General features: G+C 55.9%; 4 protein-coding genes across 9 annotated transcripts; 1 reads left to right on the top strand and 3 right to left on the bottom strand.

Moving 5' to 3' along the window:
- Positions 1 to 535: 535 nt before the first annotated feature.
- Positions 536 to 2,268, bottom strand: LOC114058874. Its single transcript, XM_027886678.1, has 5 exons — positions 2,143 to 2,268; positions 1,772 to 1,828; positions 1,476 to 1,578; positions 1,042 to 1,381; positions 536 to 772 (listed from the first exon to the last, which is right to left on the bottom strand). The coding sequence occupies exons 1-5, from the start codon at positions 2,266 to 2,268 to the stop codon at positions 721 to 723; spliced, it is 678 nt and encodes a 225-aa protein (XP_027742479.1). The 3' UTR covers positions 536 to 720.
- A 2,012-nt stretch (positions 2,269 to 4,280) lies between these two features.
- MEAF6 (MYST/Esa1 associated factor 6) lies at positions 4,281 to 10,977 on the bottom strand. 6 transcript variants are annotated; one of them, XR_003571540.1, is made up of 9 exons: positions 10,859 to 10,977; positions 10,634 to 10,749; positions 10,467 to 10,554; positions 9,923 to 9,968; positions 9,144 to 9,336; positions 6,311 to 6,340; positions 6,150 to 6,207; positions 5,515 to 5,548; positions 4,297 to 5,049 (listed from the first exon to the last, which is right to left on the bottom strand). XR_003571540.1 is itself a non-coding variant. In XM_027886713.1 (8 exons), exons 1-8 carry the CDS (start codon positions 10,952 to 10,954, stop codon positions 5,041 to 5,043), a joined length of 612 nt encoding a protein of 203 aa, XP_027742514.1. In that variant the 5' UTR covers positions 10,955 to 10,977; the 3' UTR covers positions 4,281 to 5,040. The 6 variants fall into 6 exon arrangements, 4 of the variants coding, with proteins under 4 accessions (XP_027742514.1, XP_027742516.1, XP_027742517.1 ...); XM_027886713.1 differs by lacking the exon at positions 6,150 to 6,207 and having other exon boundaries at positions 4,281 to 5,049; XR_003571541.1 differs by lacking the exon at positions 6,311 to 6,340.
- A 241-nt stretch (positions 10,978 to 11,218) lies between these two features.
- SNIP1 (Smad nuclear interacting protein 1) lies at positions 11,219 to 14,864 on the bottom strand. Its single transcript, XM_027886710.1, has 4 exons — positions 14,731 to 14,864; positions 14,553 to 14,655; positions 13,581 to 14,140; positions 11,219 to 12,693 (listed from the first exon to the last, which is right to left on the bottom strand). Exons 1-4 carry the CDS (start codon positions 14,856 to 14,858, stop codon positions 12,429 to 12,431), a joined length of 1,056 nt encoding a protein of 351 aa, XP_027742511.1. The 5' UTR covers positions 14,859 to 14,864; the 3' UTR covers positions 11,219 to 12,428.
- An 81-nt stretch (positions 14,865 to 14,945) lies between these two features.
- On the top strand, positions 14,946 to 17,823 carry DNALI1 (dynein axonemal light intermediate chain 1). Its single transcript, XM_027886712.1, has 6 exons — positions 14,946 to 15,054; positions 15,167 to 15,273; positions 15,352 to 15,521; positions 15,987 to 16,165; positions 16,359 to 16,523; positions 17,486 to 17,823. Exons 1-6 carry the CDS (start codon positions 14,974 to 14,976, stop codon positions 17,519 to 17,521), a joined length of 738 nt encoding a protein of 245 aa, XP_027742513.1. The 5' UTR covers positions 14,946 to 14,973; the 3' UTR covers positions 17,522 to 17,823.
- The last annotated feature ends 122 nt before the right edge of the window (positions 17,824 to 17,945 follow it).

The raw sequence follows: 17,945 nt of genomic DNA, 5'->3' as shown, positions 1-17,945 counted from the left end.
ACAACTGATGGGAAGCAGCCATCTGTATTGAACAGGGGCAGCCCTGGGGACCCCGGGCTGGGGGGCAGGAACAGCCCCTCTGTGCTAGGCCTGGGCACGGGGAGGCCCCTCGGCCCTGCTCCGAACAGTGCCAGTGCTCCCAGGGCTCATCATCTGGGGGATGAGGGGCCCTCGCCCCCCCAGGGGAGCTGCTTCCCCCCGACCGCTGTCCAAAGAGCTGGCCCAGCGTTGTAACACATGCAGAGCTGCTGACACAGGCCGGGTCTGGCCAACGAGGAAGTCAGTGGGTGAGTTTTGCAATCCATCGCCCCAGTGGCTCCAGCTTGTGCAAGGTGTCTGGGGCCACTGGTGAGCAGACTCCTTGTTCCTGGAGCCTCCCAACAAGTTGCAGTAGATCAGGAGGATGCTCTTCGGTGGGCTCCACCAGAGCCAACCCCACCAGGGCACAGTCAGCCCTTGGGAGGGCCCTGGGCAGGGAGGTGGCTGTGACTTCTCCTGGGCCCAGGGCCAGCAGCTCACCCTGACCAGGCTGCTCCCAAGGAATGGCTGCAGTTCTGCTGGATGGGGCCAGGCGTGGCTGGCACCGACAGATGAGGCACATACAGGGACGCAGCTGGGACTCCACCATTCTGGCCTGTCCTGAGCGGCCTGGGCAGGGAGGGACATGTGGCTCCTTCCTCGCTGCTGCCCTGCTCACACCTTCACTTACGTTTTCTGCCATCAGGCTGGATGGTGCCGCGTGGTGGCCACAGGGGCTCTGCCCACTGGTGTCCTGGGACAGAGTAGAGGGGGGAGAGGGGATGTGATAGCCAGAGCTCTGCCGAGTGTGGGAGTACCCAGTCAGGCTCCTGGTGGGATGTCGTTCAGACAATTGGAAGCTTTTCCTGGCTCACTCCTCCCACATACCTCCCAGGGCACCCCAGTGCCACCCAGTGCCCAGGTGGGGAACTAGTGGGCTCCCCATGCTCCCCACATTGCCCCATTCCCAGCTCTGGTGGCAGGTCCCCCCTCCCCGTGCCCCCTCCAGCCCCCAGCTGCTACCTTCTGGGCTCTCTCCCTCGCTCCCACTGGCAGTTGGATCCTCCACTTCCCCCAGCAGCTCGGGGCTGTCGCTGCTGTTCCATTGCCACGGCACCTCCTGCACCTGGGACAGGGTGTGACGGTCTGGGGGACCAGGGGGGACTGGGGGGGCTGGGACCCCGTGGGGCACTCACCCGCTGGCGAAGGCTCTGTTGTTCCCGCAGCACCTCCAGGAAGCGGCTGCTCCACAGCAGCTTCTCTGCCCCCAGCTCCGTGCAGAGGAAGCGGACGTCGGCCTCCAGCCCCTGCAGCCTCTCCAGCATGGCCTCACTGGCATCACTGTGCTCCTGCCACTGCACCACTGCCCGGCCCCACAGCTCAGCTGCCGCCAGCACCCCCTGACCACTGCCAGCCTCAGCCTCTGCCCCAGGGACAGCCCCAGGCTGGGGACTTACCTGGCTGCCCAGGCTCCAGCAGAGAATCGGAGTCTCCGTTCTCCTCCTCCCCCTCCTCCTCCTCCTCACTCCCCTCCAGTCTCAGCTGCAGAGATGTTCCGAGCTGGAAGTCAACACAGACAGTGGGGACTGACACATCCATGGGCAGCCAAGCCTGGATGGCCTCTGGCACTGACCCTGGCAGGGGAACTCCCCTGGTACCACCCAATGAACTGTGTCACTGGGCTCGGCCATGTCCCAAGAGTTGGCAAATGCCACAGTCCCTGTGGTGTGGGGACACATTGGGTGACTTTTACCTCCTCTGTGGCCCGGAAGGCGCTGTCCCAGCAGCTCTTGTAGCAGATCAGCAGCACCTGGGGAAGAAGATGGCTCACATCTGCTCTGGGGAGCGCAGAGCCTGGAGTGATGTCCCCATGTCCCCAGGGCTGTTGGTGGGCAGAACCTACAGTGCCTTGAGCCAAGAGCCAGCCCCCAGAGGACAAGGGCCCCAATCCTGCAGCTGCACCACCGGCTGGCGTGGTGACACCCCCAGCTGCCCCATGTGCACCAAACCACAGTCCCCAGCACCACTCCTACAGAGGTTGCACCCCAGCAGGCCCCGACCCCCCAAACGCGCCACTTCTGGAGATGATTCGGGTGCGTGGGGGTCCCTGGGGAAGGTACCGACCCACATGAGCCTCCAGAGCCACCACAGCCCCCGCAGCACCGTCCCGCAGAGCCACAGGAGCCACCAGCACCCAGCGCGCAGGAGCCGCTCCCACCACGGCCCCGGGGGTCTGCGCTGCCGGCCCATGGGACCCTGAGGGGCAGGGGACAGAGGGGAGGGCCCCGCAGGCCCGGAGCCCACGCCGCGCTCTGTGCACTGAAGGGTTGCGTGGCAGCCGCGGTGCCCCCACACGCCGGTGTCTGCCCCGGCTCGCCACCTGCCAGGACAACGAGAGGAGCCTGAGCTTTGTGGGGCCAGACCCCTCAGGCAGGACACGCGCTCGGCAGGGGCCCCCTCCCCTCTGCCCCCTTACCCAGCCATGCACCTGCGGCCCCTCCTGTCCTGCCCAGGCACAAACCCCGGCAGCCGCTCGGCCCAAATGAACTCCTGCCTAATCCTCTTGGTGACGAGGCTGCGCAGGGATTAGCATTTCCCTGCTCCACCTTTGGGGGCCATAAGGACAGTGGCTGCTCTGCAACCCTTGTTTTTTCTGCTCAGGATCCACCTTTCACAAGCAAAGGACTTCTAACCTCTACTTTTGCCTTTCATGAGCATTTGGGTGAAGCCTGTGCAGCTCCAACTCCTGTGCCCAGGCTTGGCCATCCTGGGGGTCTTTAGTCACTCGGGCTCTTTAGGAAGGAAAACTTCAGGAAAGAAATCTTCAGAAATCAAATGGAAATACTAGGCACAACTGCCAGAGTCAGCAGGCAGCTGCTGAGCAGCAGGACCTGGCAGGGAACAGCTGTGCCTTTAACTGAACCAAGCGTTTGCCATTTTGCTTTCTAATCAATGTGCTCCCCCCAGGCTGCTGCCATCAGACAGGGGCCTCGGCAGAACAGGCTGTCCCCTCCTTCGGTGACAAACACAGCCTGGGGCAGGAATGGCTGCGTTTCCCCCTTGTCCCTGCAGCACCCCGATGTGTCACAGGGAATGTGGAGCTAACTAACCCTGCCACACAACCCGCTGGCACACAGGGCTCTGAGCTACACCAGCCTTTTGCTGCTTCTCCAAAATGTTCTGTCCAAAAAATCTGTCAGCTTTCCTCAAGGTCAGAGGTGCAGCAGAGATTTCAGCCATCCCTGCTCACAGCAGCAATGGGAGGACTGTTTTTCTACCAAGGGCAGGGAATCAAAACCATCAGCTGAGAGTTCTCTTTTCCAAAACTGTGGAGCAGCGAGGCCTCTTTCCTAGATCTTCTGCCCCCCTGTATTTAACCTCTGCAATTCAAAACACACAGAAATAGGCCGGCTTTGCAGCTTGGCCTTTAAGCTGCTCCACCCCAACCCCTCCACCCCCCGCCCTGGAGAAGCAGCTGCAAGCTCCAAGCAGAGAGCCAGGTCCCCGTGGGATAAACCAGTCCCTGAGCAGAGACACACTCCCTGTGGGATAAGCCCCTTCTGAGCAGACACGCTCCCTGTGGGATAAGCCAGCTCCCTCCAGGAACAAACATGGAGCCGTCTTGATCCTGGACCAGACCCAGCTTGAAGGAGAACTCTGCTCCTGTGCCTCCACCTTCACTCAGGTCCTGCTCTGCATGGACTGGGGTGCCTGGAGGGAGCTGAGAATGACCCCAGGGGATCAGAGGTGCAGCAGAACGGATAAACCACTGGCTGTTCCAAGGGCCACCCACGCTCTGAGGGCTCAGTGACACCCCTGTCCTATGGCCCCTTTCCCAAGGCTCTCTCTATCAGCAGGGGTTACACAAACACATACCAGCACCAGTTCCAATGTCAACTCCCCTCCCTGAGCAAAGCAAAGCTCAGTTCAAGAGCAGCACCAAGGTCCTGACCTGGGAGCTGTGTGCAGCATCTGGCCCTCACCCCTCTGTGCTGCTCCAGGGACAACCCCACCAGCTCATCCCTGACCCACGGGCAATCAGCCAGCAGCAACAGAACCCACAGACATCCCCGTACTGCCTTGCACAGCTGGAGATTGGAGCCTGGCACTCCCTGCAGCACTCAGTCACAGCCACCCCAGGAGAGAAGGCACCAAGGGAACCTCCCACGGGACAAGGAACTGCTCCTGTGCCAAAGGGGAAGAACTCCAGCAAAGTCCTCATAAAGCAGGTGGACAGTAAAAAGCACCAGGAGTCAAAGTTTGGACTGCACAAACCACGGGAAGAGACAAACACGGAACTTTTATTGTTTATGTACAAATGACAGAAGTTTGTATTAAAAAGAGAATCCACCCAAAGTCAGTGACAGCAAAGAGCAAATTGGCTCTGAGCTCTGACCCTTCCTGCACCAAAGCACTGTGGAATCTTGGGAGATGGTGTTTAAAATGAAAGAGAAAAGGGTTAAACCACCTTCTCTGCTTGACTACTAATCAAACAAGCTGCTCCACAAAATGAAGAACCTTCCACTACACAGATTAAACAAAGAAACCCAAAGTCAACTTTTAACTATACACTTTGGCTTTAAAAAAACCACAATAAAACCAACAAAAATCCAAAACCAAACCTAAACCTACAAAGTTAAGTATCAGCAACAAAAGTAATCTAAGTCTCACAACATGGATGGACACACTGAATTCTACCCCAGTTCCAGTGGCAAAGGAAATGCCTCTCTGTGGGTCTGCAGGTGGCAGGGGGGCAGCAGCATCAGCCATTTCAGCAAGATCCTGACCAAGGTGGAAGCACAGAACAGTCAGGAATTCAGGACTACTACTACTACCTACACCACCTTAGTCTTCCAGCAACTCAGGTGATTTAAAAATGATGCAAAGTACATGGTCCAGCATTTCCTCCCCCCATCCAAGTCCCTTAGAGTGAGTCACTCCAGCTGCAGTTGCAATCCTGCTTCAGGGCTTCTCAGTGGGGAGTCACAGACCAAAATCCTAGGAGCATCAGCACTCATGGCTCTAGTAGTCCTGCAGAGAAAGGACAGCACAGGCATGTTAACACCTTCCCACCTCTGATTCTGCTCACGGAGCTGGGGGATCTCAGTCCTCTCCCATCTCACACAACATTAGTTGCAGGCAAACCAGATTTTTTTCTTGTGGCTAAACACTGAAAAGGATGGAGCCTTCCAACCCTGAGCATCAACTCAAACCAGATGATTTTGATGCTCCAGATAATGACAAAGTAAGAGGATGCAAACCAGCTTTTTCCAGAAGTGCACAGGAGCTACCTGTGACCCCGTCTCAGAACAGCCCTCCTGGGCTCAGGTGCTGTCACAGCCACAGGACAATGCTGATCTCACACTGACACTCCTCAACCACGAAAACAAGAACTTAAATGAGAGCACAGGGAGGGTTTTTTTAAGCTTAGGAGTCAGCCAGCCCCTTGGGTGCAGAGGTGAGCAATGAAAACACGGACAGAGCACAGATACTTACGGCTCTTGGCTTTTTGTTTAACTTGAGATCAATCCTGTGGTTGGAGAGACAAGAGAAATGTCCATGTCAATGCCTGACCCGACACCAGAGCTACTGCACAGGGCACAGCTACGACAGAGACTACGGTTAATCCATCCATTCCCAACTGGCTGAGCCAGGGTGCTGTCCCAGGATTACTGGGAATGAGAGCAGCAGGAGAGTGGAGCCGTTATTATTTGCCAAAAAGCAGATTCCATCCACTCCCAGACAGAGTTAATCAAGGGGCACAATCAATCACAGGGCAGTTAGGCAGGTGAACAGGAGGAACTACGCATGCTCTATGTTAATTTAATCTGTCAGGGGTTTAACTATGCCTCAGGTAACTATCCAGACATAGTGTGAGGGTTATTTACTTGGATAGTGAGAGGAGTTAGGATGACAGGGATTATATGAGCCACAGGTGCTGAGCTTAGTACATTTCTCCAGAAGGAAATATCGAAGTCTATACTAATCTCCTTAAGCAGCAAAGCCAGAAGAATCAGATTTTAAACTAAGTTTTAAAGTTAAAAAGTTTTATCTATTTAAATATGAAACAGAAAGGTAAAGAAGAGTGAAGTTAATGTAATTTTTGCTGAAGTTATTAAATAAAATGTTACCTCCATCACGCTTTTCTGTTTTTAAAAAAAACTTCCCAGCCTAACCTAATATACATACCTACAATTAAACAGATAAACTAGGGGTTAGCGAGGTCTCAAAAGGCACATTGGTGTCTACACACTAACAACACAGCACAAGAACTAATTCAAGTCAAACTTACTCAAAGTCATAATCAAACATGCCAGACGGGCTGAGGGGCAGCATTTGAAAGGAAGAAAGCAATAGAAATTAATATACTAATGAATTAAATCAATTAGTTGATTAGCCACCCTAGCGAGATTGCTAAAAAATAAAATAAATAATACAGCCAGAGTTCAAACAACGCCATCACGTTCTTCAGGTATCTTAACCAGGATTGGGCACAAAAAGCACTCGGGAATGGCAATCCAGGGTCCCCCTCCCCACCAGATTTCTGGGAACACGAGGTTTGCACAGAGGTGGGGTTGGTTTACAGAGGGGATTTTTGTGAGCTGAGAGGGGCAGCTGCCAGACCCTGAGACTGCAGAGCTCAGGGGGGAGAGAGGAACCCCTGGAAACCCAAAGAGGGGGGATCGGGGAGCAGGGGTGGGCTGAGCTTGCCAGGGCAAGGCAAGGGTGGTTCAGGCAGAGGCGACAGAACTCGGTGCCCAGCTCAGCACTGGGCTGTTCCTCCCCACACCCCCCGCCCAGCACTGCCCTCCCAGCTGATGAGAGACCAGAGTTATTTGGCCAGAGCTGATTAGTTTGGTGACAGTCCCACCCCTTCACACAGGTGCCACAGCACAGCCTTCAGACTCAGCTCTGCCCACAGCTGACACTGGCTGGGAAGGGTTGACCCTGGAATCCCATTTCAGCCCTGCTTTGCTAAGACAGAACAGCTCCACATTCCCTCAGATACTTGTTCATGAAAATTGCTAAGCACACAGAAAATCCCCACCCTGGCCTTGCTGTGGTGTGGAGGGAGCAGAGGGTGACAGCACAGGCTCTGTAACCTCCACCCTGTGTGCACCTGAAGCTGTGTCCCGTTCACCCCGTGCTGCCCAGTCTGACCCAGTTCCCCACCAGGAACCCCAGTGAGGCCGTGCTCCCTCCTGTTCCCAGCACCTCCCGGCTCCCCAGGAATGGGGGAGTGGAACCAGCAGTGTGCTGGTGAATGGAAGAGCTTCTGAACAAAGAGAAACACCGACAGTTTGTTTTATTTTTCTTTTTCATGCCAGGACACTCAGGACACAGACCCACAGGTCTGGCTGGAGTGGGGACTGTTAATGCCCTTCACTGGGATGGGGTTGTTGCTGGGTTTAAGCTAAATATACTTGAAAACTGTTTGGTCTTGTCTACCAGAATTTAGGGGATAGTCAGTAACAGCAATCACAATTTTAACAGAGCTTTTATTACAGAAAAATTTAATTACCTTTTTTAATTATCTATCTGGCCCTGTTAAGCATTACAAACAGTCAGTTCCTGCCTCACCGAGCCCCTCGGCACTGCAGGTGTGTCTGACAGGTCCTGGGGACACTGAGCTGCCACAGCTGAGCAGAGCAGGGCTCCTCTGTTCAACAGCCCAACCTGGCAGCAACAGCCACAGCTGCAGAGGGGAGGAATGTGAAGGAACCCAGAGCCACGCAACCTGTGGGGGGGCAGCTTCCCCCAGCTCCTGTCGCTAAAATCCGGGTTTATGGAATGGAACAAAGGGATTTACATCATTTACAGCACCTGCCTGGCACCCCACCATGTTGCTGGCCATGGTTTGTCCAGGGAAGTGCTTGGAAGAGTATTTTATAATTTGTTTGAAATTGCAATTTTCTTAAGCTGTACTTCAGTTTTACAGGTTGTTTCTCTGGACTTGCTCACGGATGTAGTTTCTTGTGTTATTCCTGAACTTCTTCCAAATATCTATAGGCAAAAAAAGAGATTTGAACTTCTTTGGATTCTCAGCTCGTGAGGAACCAAAGGGACATCCAGTACTTTTGGGTGTTTGCCCAATTCAGGCTGCTGTAGGAAGGAAATTCTGACCTAAGAATTAAAGACACACTAATGACTCAACACCTAATGAAGGAGAAAAAGGAGTTAAGCATTTTTCAAGCAGTGTACCTACCTCGTGTCCCCAGCCCCCCTTGTAAACTTTTACCACTTCAAACCACTTCTCTAACTGCATGAGCAAGTCCCTCAAAGAGGAAGCCCATCCCTACTCAGAGCCAACAGCTCAGAGTCAGCACAGGCACTCTGGAGTTTTAAAAGCTCCCTTACTTCTCTTAATCCTTAGGTCTCAGCTCCAGAAATCTTTCCAGGAAGGTGCAGCTCTGCAGTGTCTCCTCTCCATGGATTTCCATGTTTTTCTCTGTTCAGGGCCTGATTTACAGGCCCTGTCACTGCAGGGTCTGAGCCACCAGCCCATCACCCTCATCAAACCTTAGAGGCAGAGCTGGACAGATAAATCCAACCAGAAAGAGTTCTGGGAATCTGTTTCACGTGAATTTCAGGTCAGTTTAATAATAAGCACTCTGAGGTGAAGGTGACACAGCAGCTCCTCTTTGGCAGCACTGAGGCTGGGCTGGGACAGGAGAGCTCGAAGGTCCTGGACTGGAAATCCAGATACTGGGAGCGCCCACAGCACCCACAACATTCCCATTTGCTTTCCCCCCTCCTCCAAGGAAAGCATTGACATTCCTGTCTTACTGAGATCTGCAGAAACCAAGCAGCAAGAACAGAAGGTCAGGACCTGCTGGAAGGAATCACCTTTATCCTCCTGGAGAGAAAGTAGAGCTGGAGAAGCCTCCCAGCACAGCCGTGCCATAGCTGCTGGTTTAACTTCCTCAGCACTTTCCCAGCTCACTAAAAGGGCCCAGGCATCCTGCTGAATGCCACGGAATGCACAGCTACAAACCAGGAAAAGCTCCCCAACAACTGACCCCAGCTGCCTTTTATTCCAAAGGTTACTGTTTCCTTCCAGACCATAAATTCAATCCAGCCCCAGCCACCTTTCAGGTGTCCCAGAGGCTGCTGATCCCACTGACCTGTGTCTGTTTTTGTTCTTCCGCTTTTTGTGGCTGCTGTGGTGGCTCCCGGAGGACGTGGAGGACGCAGCTTTCTGGGGCTTCACCCCCTGCACGGAGCCATCCAGCTCTTCAGCATCCTCCTGGCTGGGCTCATTCTCCTGGTTGTGGAAGTCTGGAGAAGTGTCACTCTCTGTGCCACTGCCTGGCTCCCCTAGAGCGGGACAAACCCAGGTGAGCACCAGGGTGAGCTCCTGGCTGCCCTGGCACAGCCCTGAATGGGAGAAACAACCCCAGAACAGCAGCAGAGACACCTGAGCCCTGCAGCACCGGGAGGTGAATCACACAACCTGGGAAACATCTCCGCAGGACAGACAGGAAGCTGCTCCTCGGCACTGAGGCTCTCTGGAACCACATCCCACTTGGTGCTGATCACAGAAACGTTTTTAAATATCCTGGAGGTGAGGGGTCCCTTTCCACGTCCCTCATGACTGACACACCTACAGTGACGAGGCACTCCAGCTCTTCCAGCCTCTTCCTCCAAAAAGCAAAAACCCACTTCAATTCATTTTCTGCACGACAAACCCCTCTGAGTGTGTAAGGCACTCAGGAAGTTCAGCTCCAGTTGTTCCTCACAGCACCCACTGGAGCAGCCGGGAGCAGCCCAAGAGCAGCATCTACAGGGCCTGGCACAGGAGCACCGAGTCCAGCCCAGATCTGGAGAGCTGAAACAGGGCTGAATGGTGGGGAGAGTGTCATTTCTCTGGGAATTTGGGAAGAATTTCAAAGAAGTGACTTACGCTTTTCAATGAGCTGGTCCTGGACTCCAGCTAAAGCACTGACAGCCTGGAAAACCAAAAGGGATGTCAAGGCAAGCAGGATTCACTTCCCAATGCTCAGATCACAGAGCTCAGCTCACACGGACATGTCTCTCAGAAGTGCCTGTGGCCCCACACGGTACAGAGGGTCTGGAGCAGGGACAGCCAGGGGACAGCAGCAACACCAGAGACAGGGGCCCGGGGTTCTGACTGCCCTCCTACTCTCTGGACACCTGGGAAAAGGGCTCTGGGAGACAATGTGGGGTGGGATGGAGATGCTCAGGTCAGGGAGACAGGGCAGGTGCAGGAGTTCCAATGGAAAAGCGGCTCTGCAGCAGCACAGGGGAGCACGGCAGGACCGGGGCGCCAAGGGACAGGGATGGGGACAGGGATGAAAACAGGAAAGGGGGCAAAGATGGGGCCTGGGACATAAATGGGGACAAGAATGGGGGCAGGGATGGGGATGCGGGCGGTCATGGGGTCAGGAGCATCTGCTCCTCCTGCCGGTGCCCATCCCGGCACTCACCGCTGCCGAGGTGACCGAGGACTTGCTGAACAGCCTCTCGGCCTCCTTGAACTTGCGGTTCCTCCGGTCGTTTTTGCTGTTGGAGTTCCTGAAACAGAGACAGGCGCGATGGCGGGGCCGGGCCGGTGGGGGGGGCCGGGCGGGCGGGCAGAGCCTCTGCCACTCACTTCTGGTTGGTGAGGTACCGATCCCAGCCGCGGATGATGTTCCCGTACATCTGCGTGTCCTCCAGGTAGCTGCCCTCGAAGGCGTAGATCTGCCGCTCCAGGTTTGCCAGCGTCTCCTGCCGGGAACACCGCGGTGCATGGAGCAGGCCCGGCCGCGCCGCCGCGCCCCCCCCCCCGCCCCGGGGCCGCTCCCGGGACCGCACCGAGCCCGTCCCCAGCGCTCACCGCCAGCTCCTGCTTGCGCTTCACCAGCTCGGCGAGCTCCCGGCGGGTGTCCGGGATCTGCGGGGGCCCGCCGGCCTTGGCGTGCAGCGCGGCCATGGCGGCGCGGCCTGCGCGGGGCGGGGCGGGGCGGGCGATACCGGCAGCGGCCGCACGGGGGCGGCGGCGGCACCGGCAGGGCGGGACCCCCAGCCCAGCCCGGCCCAGCCCAGCCCAGCCCAGCCCCGGGAGGGACCCCGAGCGCTCAGCCCAGCCCCGGAGGGACCCCCAGCCCAGCCCCGCCCAGCCCCGGGAGGGACCCCGAGGGCTCAGCATCGCCCCGGCACCACGACACGGGGACACCACCACGGCAGCCTGCGCTGCATTTACAAACTCTTTATTTAAAAACCTCCCGGAGTAGATATAAAGGAGCTCCTCCTGCTCAAAACCCCGTCTGAAACCCCGCGGCAATGCCTGTATTTACACCGTCAATGTTTCCAGCCTGCTGTACAACGAGAAGGGCCGGTGAACAGTCTGTACGCGGCAGGGACGAACAAACAGGTGTGGCCACAAACACCCCGCGAAGTGTGGGAAATACACATTTAACATAAAGCAACGGGGAGGAGACAGCAAAGACTATGCAACCCCCAGCGAGTGGGACTGGTGCTTCACTTCCTAAACACGATTTCTTTACAGGGAGGAGACTGAGCTAAACAAGGGACTTAGGTAAGTTTTTATAAAAAGAGAACTTAAATAGTGCAAACTCTGGTTCAAACATGTCACCGCATCGAAGGAGTTTCCACATGACAAACCCTGCAGTAGGGTGGGATCAGAAATAACAGCTCCAGCTTTCGACCCAGACACTCCACCTCCAGGGACAGTGTCAGCATCGAGTGTGGGAACACCGGGGCAGACCCTGCCCTCAGTCCCCGTCACAGCCTAGTCACCTGAAATCCCAGGAAGCATTTAAATTGTTTCACATTCCCTTGTGATTTCCAGGCAAAGATCCAGTGAAATGCCCTCCCTCAGTCACCAAGAGGCAAATTAAATACCCAAAACATACAAATACAGGAGGGGCTTTGCCACATTTTTGCCCTTTCAGCAGTGACCTGGATAAATTCTCCTGTCAGAACTTCCAACAGGCAGAGGAATTTGGCAAACTACCGAACGGGACGTGCATCGGGGACTGTCTAACTAACATTTCAGTCTGTAGTATTTTCAAAGAGCTATAACAAAACAGGTCATAAAAATAATTTTCCAGATGTCATCTGCGTTTGACATGGTTTGCAGGAAGAGTCTGGCAATGTGTGTGGAGGGTTTCCAACACCACAGCTTTCATGTCCAGGTGCTCTTCTCCTTGTTGGGAGAAAAATAAAATAAAAGTAAAGCTGTATTTCCTGATATGCAAAACCTATAAAAGATGAATAATCAGCAAAGTCCCCCAAAACAAACTGTGAGAACAGACCAGCAACAGAAAAAGGACTTTAAGGCAACAAGAGGCATCAGTGCTGTGATGCTCTGTGGTCATGTCCCAACCCCGTTCAACTGCAGAGAGTTTCTCTCCTCTGCCCCTCTCCAACTTCCTCCTCATCTGTTAACTGTCAGATTCTTCCTCCTTTTCCTCATCCTCATCATCGTCCTTTGCATTGGCCTCAGACTTATCTGAGGATTCATGGAGCAGGACATACTCCCTGCTGCTGAACCCAAACTTGAGCACGTCCTTCTCCTTCAGTTCATAGTAGCGCTGGGGCTCGATGCGCTGGTTGTTGAGGAAGGTGCCGTTCCCCGAGCCCAGGTCGATGATGTAGGGCCTCACCCTGCGGCCCACAGTGCCATCAGCTCGGGTGTACTCCACCAGCCTGCAAAACACAAACACTGAGTCACAACAGAGGCACAGGGAACGTGCCCCAAAGGCAGGTGAGACAAAAATCACGCTCCATGAGCGAGTGGGTTTCTGCAGAGAGCAGAACAGGCCAAGGAGAGCAACAAGAAACTGTGTGAGAGCAGGTTCTGAGAGGCTGCATCCCCTAAGCCTCTGGTGATTTCACACAGCAACTCCTGCACTGGGAGAGATGATGTTCCCCAAGAGAGCATCCCTGCTGGCAGCAGCACCCCCCTGCTGAGTGAGAGCATGAGAGCAAATCAACAAACCTCTCCTGGAAATGCTTGCTCTGCCCATCGTGCCCAGTGTGATTCCAACCCAGATTTACACCCTACCCTGTGTCTAACCCCGCTGTGTGATTTCTCTACTTGTGGTTAAATAAAAAAATTACAGGTATCTTTGCATCCCTACTGGGAGGACCTGTGGCAGTCACACAGAAATTCCATTTCTAATGCAATGTAAGTGTAGAAGACTCCTCTGGAAGATTTTACTATGAGGAGATTTGGGCCTTTCACTTAAGGAAGCTTTCCTGCCTGGAAAAAGGCATCTTTTCCAGAGACAGTTTTAAATGTTTTCTCCTCCTGCACTCCAGAGGAGCTGACTCCCAGATACGACAGAAGGTAAGTTCTTGCAGATGTCTGAAGGCCCCACAGCAGGGTGGGGGGGCCAGGGATAACAAAACTCGTGACAAGAACAGAGGTGAGTCTCTTCCTCAGGCCCAGAGGAAATTTGTGCCGGTATGGTGAGCATCCCCAACTCTGGAAAACAAATTCTCCTCCACCCTTCCAGTGCTCGGCCCTCACCCAAGGATGGCTGTGCATGCCAGGGGGTCTGGTCTGTGTTTCATCCCTCCCAGGGACTCACCGGTACTGGAAGACGGCGTGCTGCTTGGAGCAGGAGGGGTGGTCGATGGGGATGTCGGCGATGCGGCGGTGCCGGCCCAGCAGGTAGGCGCTCTGCCGGTGGATGTACATGACGGGCAGGAACTCGTCGTTCTTGAAGGGGTACAGGCGCCAGCGCGTCTTGGGCACGCGCGCCTCGGGGGGCTCGCTGTACTTGATCACCACGCCCCGGAACGTGTTGGTGTCCTCCAGCAGCGCCCCCGACAGCTCGAAGCTTGGCTTCTCCTTGTTGGCAGCCGCCTTCTCCTTGGCCTTGCCCTCGGGCGGCCGCAGCTCGGGGTTGTGCTCGGCGCTGCCCTGCCGGTGCTCCCGCCGCCGCTCGTTGTGGAGCTCCCTCTCCGCCTGCTGCTCCCGCAGGATCTGCGCGTCCCGCTCGTGGCCTCGAGCCCCCGGGTTCCTCCTGCGCTCCGGGTGCTCCCTGTGCCGCTCCCGGTCCCCGCTCCGCTCCCGCCGCTGCTCCTGCTCCGACGGGTGCCGGGGCTTGCGCTCCTCGTTGCCTCTGCGGCCGTGCTCGTCCCGCTCCTGCAGGACACAGGGACGGGCTCTGGGTCGGACAGAAACCCCAACCCCACACACAGACAGCACACCCTAGGGCAGGAGTGCCCAGGTCTGACACAGCGCCCGACAAACGGATCTCCTACCCAAACCATTCTCGTTCCCACAGTTTGCACCGAATGAAGCACAAGAAACAGGCTGTGTTGCCTGCTCTGGCCTCAGGGCGCAGCTCCCAGGCACATCTGTGCCACAGTGAGGCTGGGCTCGCACGGGTGCTCCCTCACCGCTGGCACGGCCTAGGGTGGGCAGACCCGCTCAGGGACGGGCTACAGGGGGCGCAGAACGGAACGGCCGAGGGGGAAGGCGCCCCCCGTGCCCGGCACGGCCGAGTCCCCGGGAACAGTCACCGGGGCCCCGCCGCACCGACAGCGCCCTTTACCTGCTTCACCCTCACGGCGCCGTGGTACGGGCTGCGGCTGCGGCTCCTCCTGCAGCGGGGCGAGCGGCTCCTCCGCCCGGACCGGCTCCTCCGCCGGGGCGACCTGGGGAACAACGGGAGGGGGGGTTAGCCGCGGGGGCCGGGTGTGCGCGGGACCCGAGCGGCCGGGCCTCCCTACCTGCTGCCGCGGCTGCCCCGCCGCTCCTCGCTCGGCGGCGACGGGCTGCGTCGGGGGCTGCGCCGCTCGGCCTTCACGGCCCCGTCCCTTCGCCGCCGCTCCCGCCGCCGCTCTCCCCCCGCCTCCATGGCGGCCGTGCCGACGGAAGCGCGGCCACTTCCGTTCACGTCACTTCCGGCCGCCTGCGCGCTGCCGCGCCTGCGCGGGGCCGCGGTCGCCGTGGCAACAGCACTCTCGGCCGCCATGGCGGCCCCGCCGGAGTCGCTGCTGCGCTACTGCCCGCCCGTGCTGGTCAGCCGGCGCGGCGACAGGGCCTCCGCGGGGGTGAGCGGGGACAGCCGCACCGGCGAGCACCGCGCTCTGCCGGGGGCGAGCGGGCCGAGGGCGCCGCGCTCCCCTGCCCGCTCCTACTGCGCTCTCCTCTCCCGCCCCGCAGGCCCGCTCGGCGAAGGGGACCCCCTCGCCGCCGCCCCGGACCCCCGGTGCCGTCAGCCCCTCCCCGAAGCACCCGCAGGAGCTCCTGAACGCCATCCTGCCGCCGCGGTGAGGGGGGCCGGGCCGGCGCCGGTAGCGCCCGGCGGGCCCCGGGGCGCCCCGTAACGCGCGGTGCTTCTCTGGCAGGGAGTGGGAGGAGGCGCAGAAGCTCTGGGTGCAGGAGGTGTCCACCGCGCCCAGCACCCGCCGGGACGTCGTGCAGCTGCAGGAGCAGCTGGACCGACAGCTGCAGCAGCGGCAGGCGCGGGAGACCGGGCTGTGCCCTGTGCGCAGGGAGCTCTACACACAGTGCTTTGGTCAGTGCTCCTCCCGCTGCTGACACGCCAAGGACAGGGCTGGCAACACGTGCTGACACGTGTAAAACCGCTCAAAATCCTTTTAGTTGTACTTACCCAACAGTTGGTTTAAAATAGCTCAGAAGCCTCTCTAACTCCCACACTCTGGCAGCACACGATGCTGGTGTTCCAAACGCAAGGGGTGGCCATGGGTTGGAGCAGGGTCCCCTGGAGGCTCCGCTGTTACTGCAAAAACTCATTACACGTTCTTAGGTGCTCCCTGTACAGCTTTAGGGCATTAACACCAGTTGTGTTACCTGAGGGGCTGCACCATCACTCTTTTAGCTGCAGTGTAACAGAACAATCAATTACGACTCTCTCTGGTAAATCCCCGTTTCTGTGGAGCAGAGAACAGGTCAGAGAGGCGCTGCGTGTGTGTGCAGCACTCACAGAGATGGCACTGCGGGTGCTGTGCCTCCCTTGCAGACGAGCTGATCCGGCAGACGACGGTGAGCTGTGCGGAGCGGGGGCTGCTGCTGCTGCGGGTGCGGGACGAGCTGCAGCTCACCCTGGCCGCCTACCAGGCGCTGTACGAGAGCAGCGTGGCCTTCGGCGTGCGCAAGGCGCTGCAGGCGGAGCAGGGCAAGACCCTCATGGAAAAACGGGTGAGTCGGGGGTGCTGCCACGGGATGGCAGCAAAGACCATCAAAACGCTGGGCTCGCGGTCCTCGGGCTCTCCCGCGCTCCTGCAGCCTGGTTCTGTTGCTTATGAAACGCTTCAGAGACTGTACCACACAGCGCTTTGAACTGGAAATTTATTCATCAACAAAACGTGAGAAATCCGTACTCTTTCCCAAGATTGCAGAGCTGGAAGAGGAAAGGAGGGAGCTGGAAAAGCAAGTGAGTGAGGAGAAAGCCAAATGTGAGGCTATTGAACAACAGGAAATAGAACGGCGAGAGATAGAAGAGAAGAAACACAACGAGGAGGTTCTGTTCCTCAAACGGACAAACCAGCAGCTGAAGGTCAGTAAAAAACCACAGCTCCAAATACTAATGGTAACATTCTCATTAAGGCCACTAAAGCTGCCCCTCTGGGAACACACCACACCATTTAACATTAAATATTACCCAAGAACAACTGCATACTCCTGCAGCAGGGACTGGGTAATTGTTTGTGCATGTGGCTTTAGTGAGAGGAGCTTCTGCTCCATATTTTGTTTTTGAAAGGAAAAATCCCACATCTTTAGAGTAAAGAAAGAATGTCACCCTGCAGAACATGGAATGCTTCTGGCTACAGCAAAAAACACTTCCCTTAGAGCAAGCTGCTTTCCTTACCTTCACTTCTCCTACAGGACCTACTTGCCAACCCACATATTCAGGCTGCCTTGGAATGTTTTAGGGCACAAAATAGAGTAACTGTTAGATCGAATATGTGTTGCTCCTGACTCCATAGCTTTTTCCTTAAAGTACCTGTACTCCAGCAGGTGTGTTTGCCACTGCTGTGGGTTATTTTGGGGGCAGCTCCCATTATTCCACTAACTGGACATCAAGTTGTCTCAGTAATCACAAAACTTGCTGTTCCCAGCTCCTCTACTCTCAGAGTCAGTTTATGTTCCAAATGCTAGAGAGCCAAATATTTCATTTAGCTCACATAGTCCATCCTGAAATCAGAGAATTCAGACCACTGTTTCAACAGCTTTTATTTAATTTCCCCTTGATGCTTTACATTCTGAGTCTCTCAGTGCACAGAGCCAAGGCCAGCTCTGTTCCCCTCAGAACGCCAGGAACGACAAGCTAATTTATAAAACATGTAGGAAGGAATGGAATGGCTGGGGAACAAACCTGGCCTGGCTCTCCTGGCAGCGGTGCACGGTCCCTCAGCTCCTCGCTGTGAACATCCAACAGACAATTTAATCCTTCACAGCACTGCAGGTCTGTTTTTTAGGTTGAATCTAATTTGTCTCACTGTCTCATTTGCTTTTCAGTCACAACTTGAAAGCATCATTGCAGCAAAGAGCTAATTGTTTTGTTGTCCTCGAGGCAGGCTCAGAAAAGCTGTCAGAGCAAGAAGCTTGCAATTAGTGACAAAGATTTGTCTTCCTACAACGATCTTTTCACTTACCAGTAACTGAAGGCAGCATTACTGTGTTCTTTCTTTCTCTTTTGAAGAGCTGAAAATCAAGAGCTTCATTAATTACTGCTCCCTCTTTCAGTGCCATCTCAGCAGTCAGCTCTTTGAACAGTGAATGTGTCTGGGACTTGCCTGTTGGTAACGTGCCAATGACCTTCAAAGCAATAACTAATAAACATTTTTAAATGCAAACATCTCTCTGATATTATTAATTTGAAAATGTAGAAAATTCCGAGACAATATAAAAGCGTCTACAAGAAATGAAAGTTTATCATGACCTCTCTCCCTCACAGCTGTTGTTATCTGTGTAGGGT

The sequence above is a fragment of the Empidonax traillii genome, unplaced genomic scaffold, assembly GCF_003031625.1.
Source record: "Empidonax traillii isolate 1590-97213 ecotype Southwest subspecies unplaced genomic scaffold, ASM303162v1 scaffold192:size804837, whole genome shotgun sequence".
NCBI classification, from domain to species: domain Eukaryota; kingdom Metazoa; phylum Chordata; class Aves; order Passeriformes; family Tyrannidae; genus Empidonax; species Empidonax traillii.
This window is presented reverse-complemented; position numbering and strand designations above follow the sequence as displayed.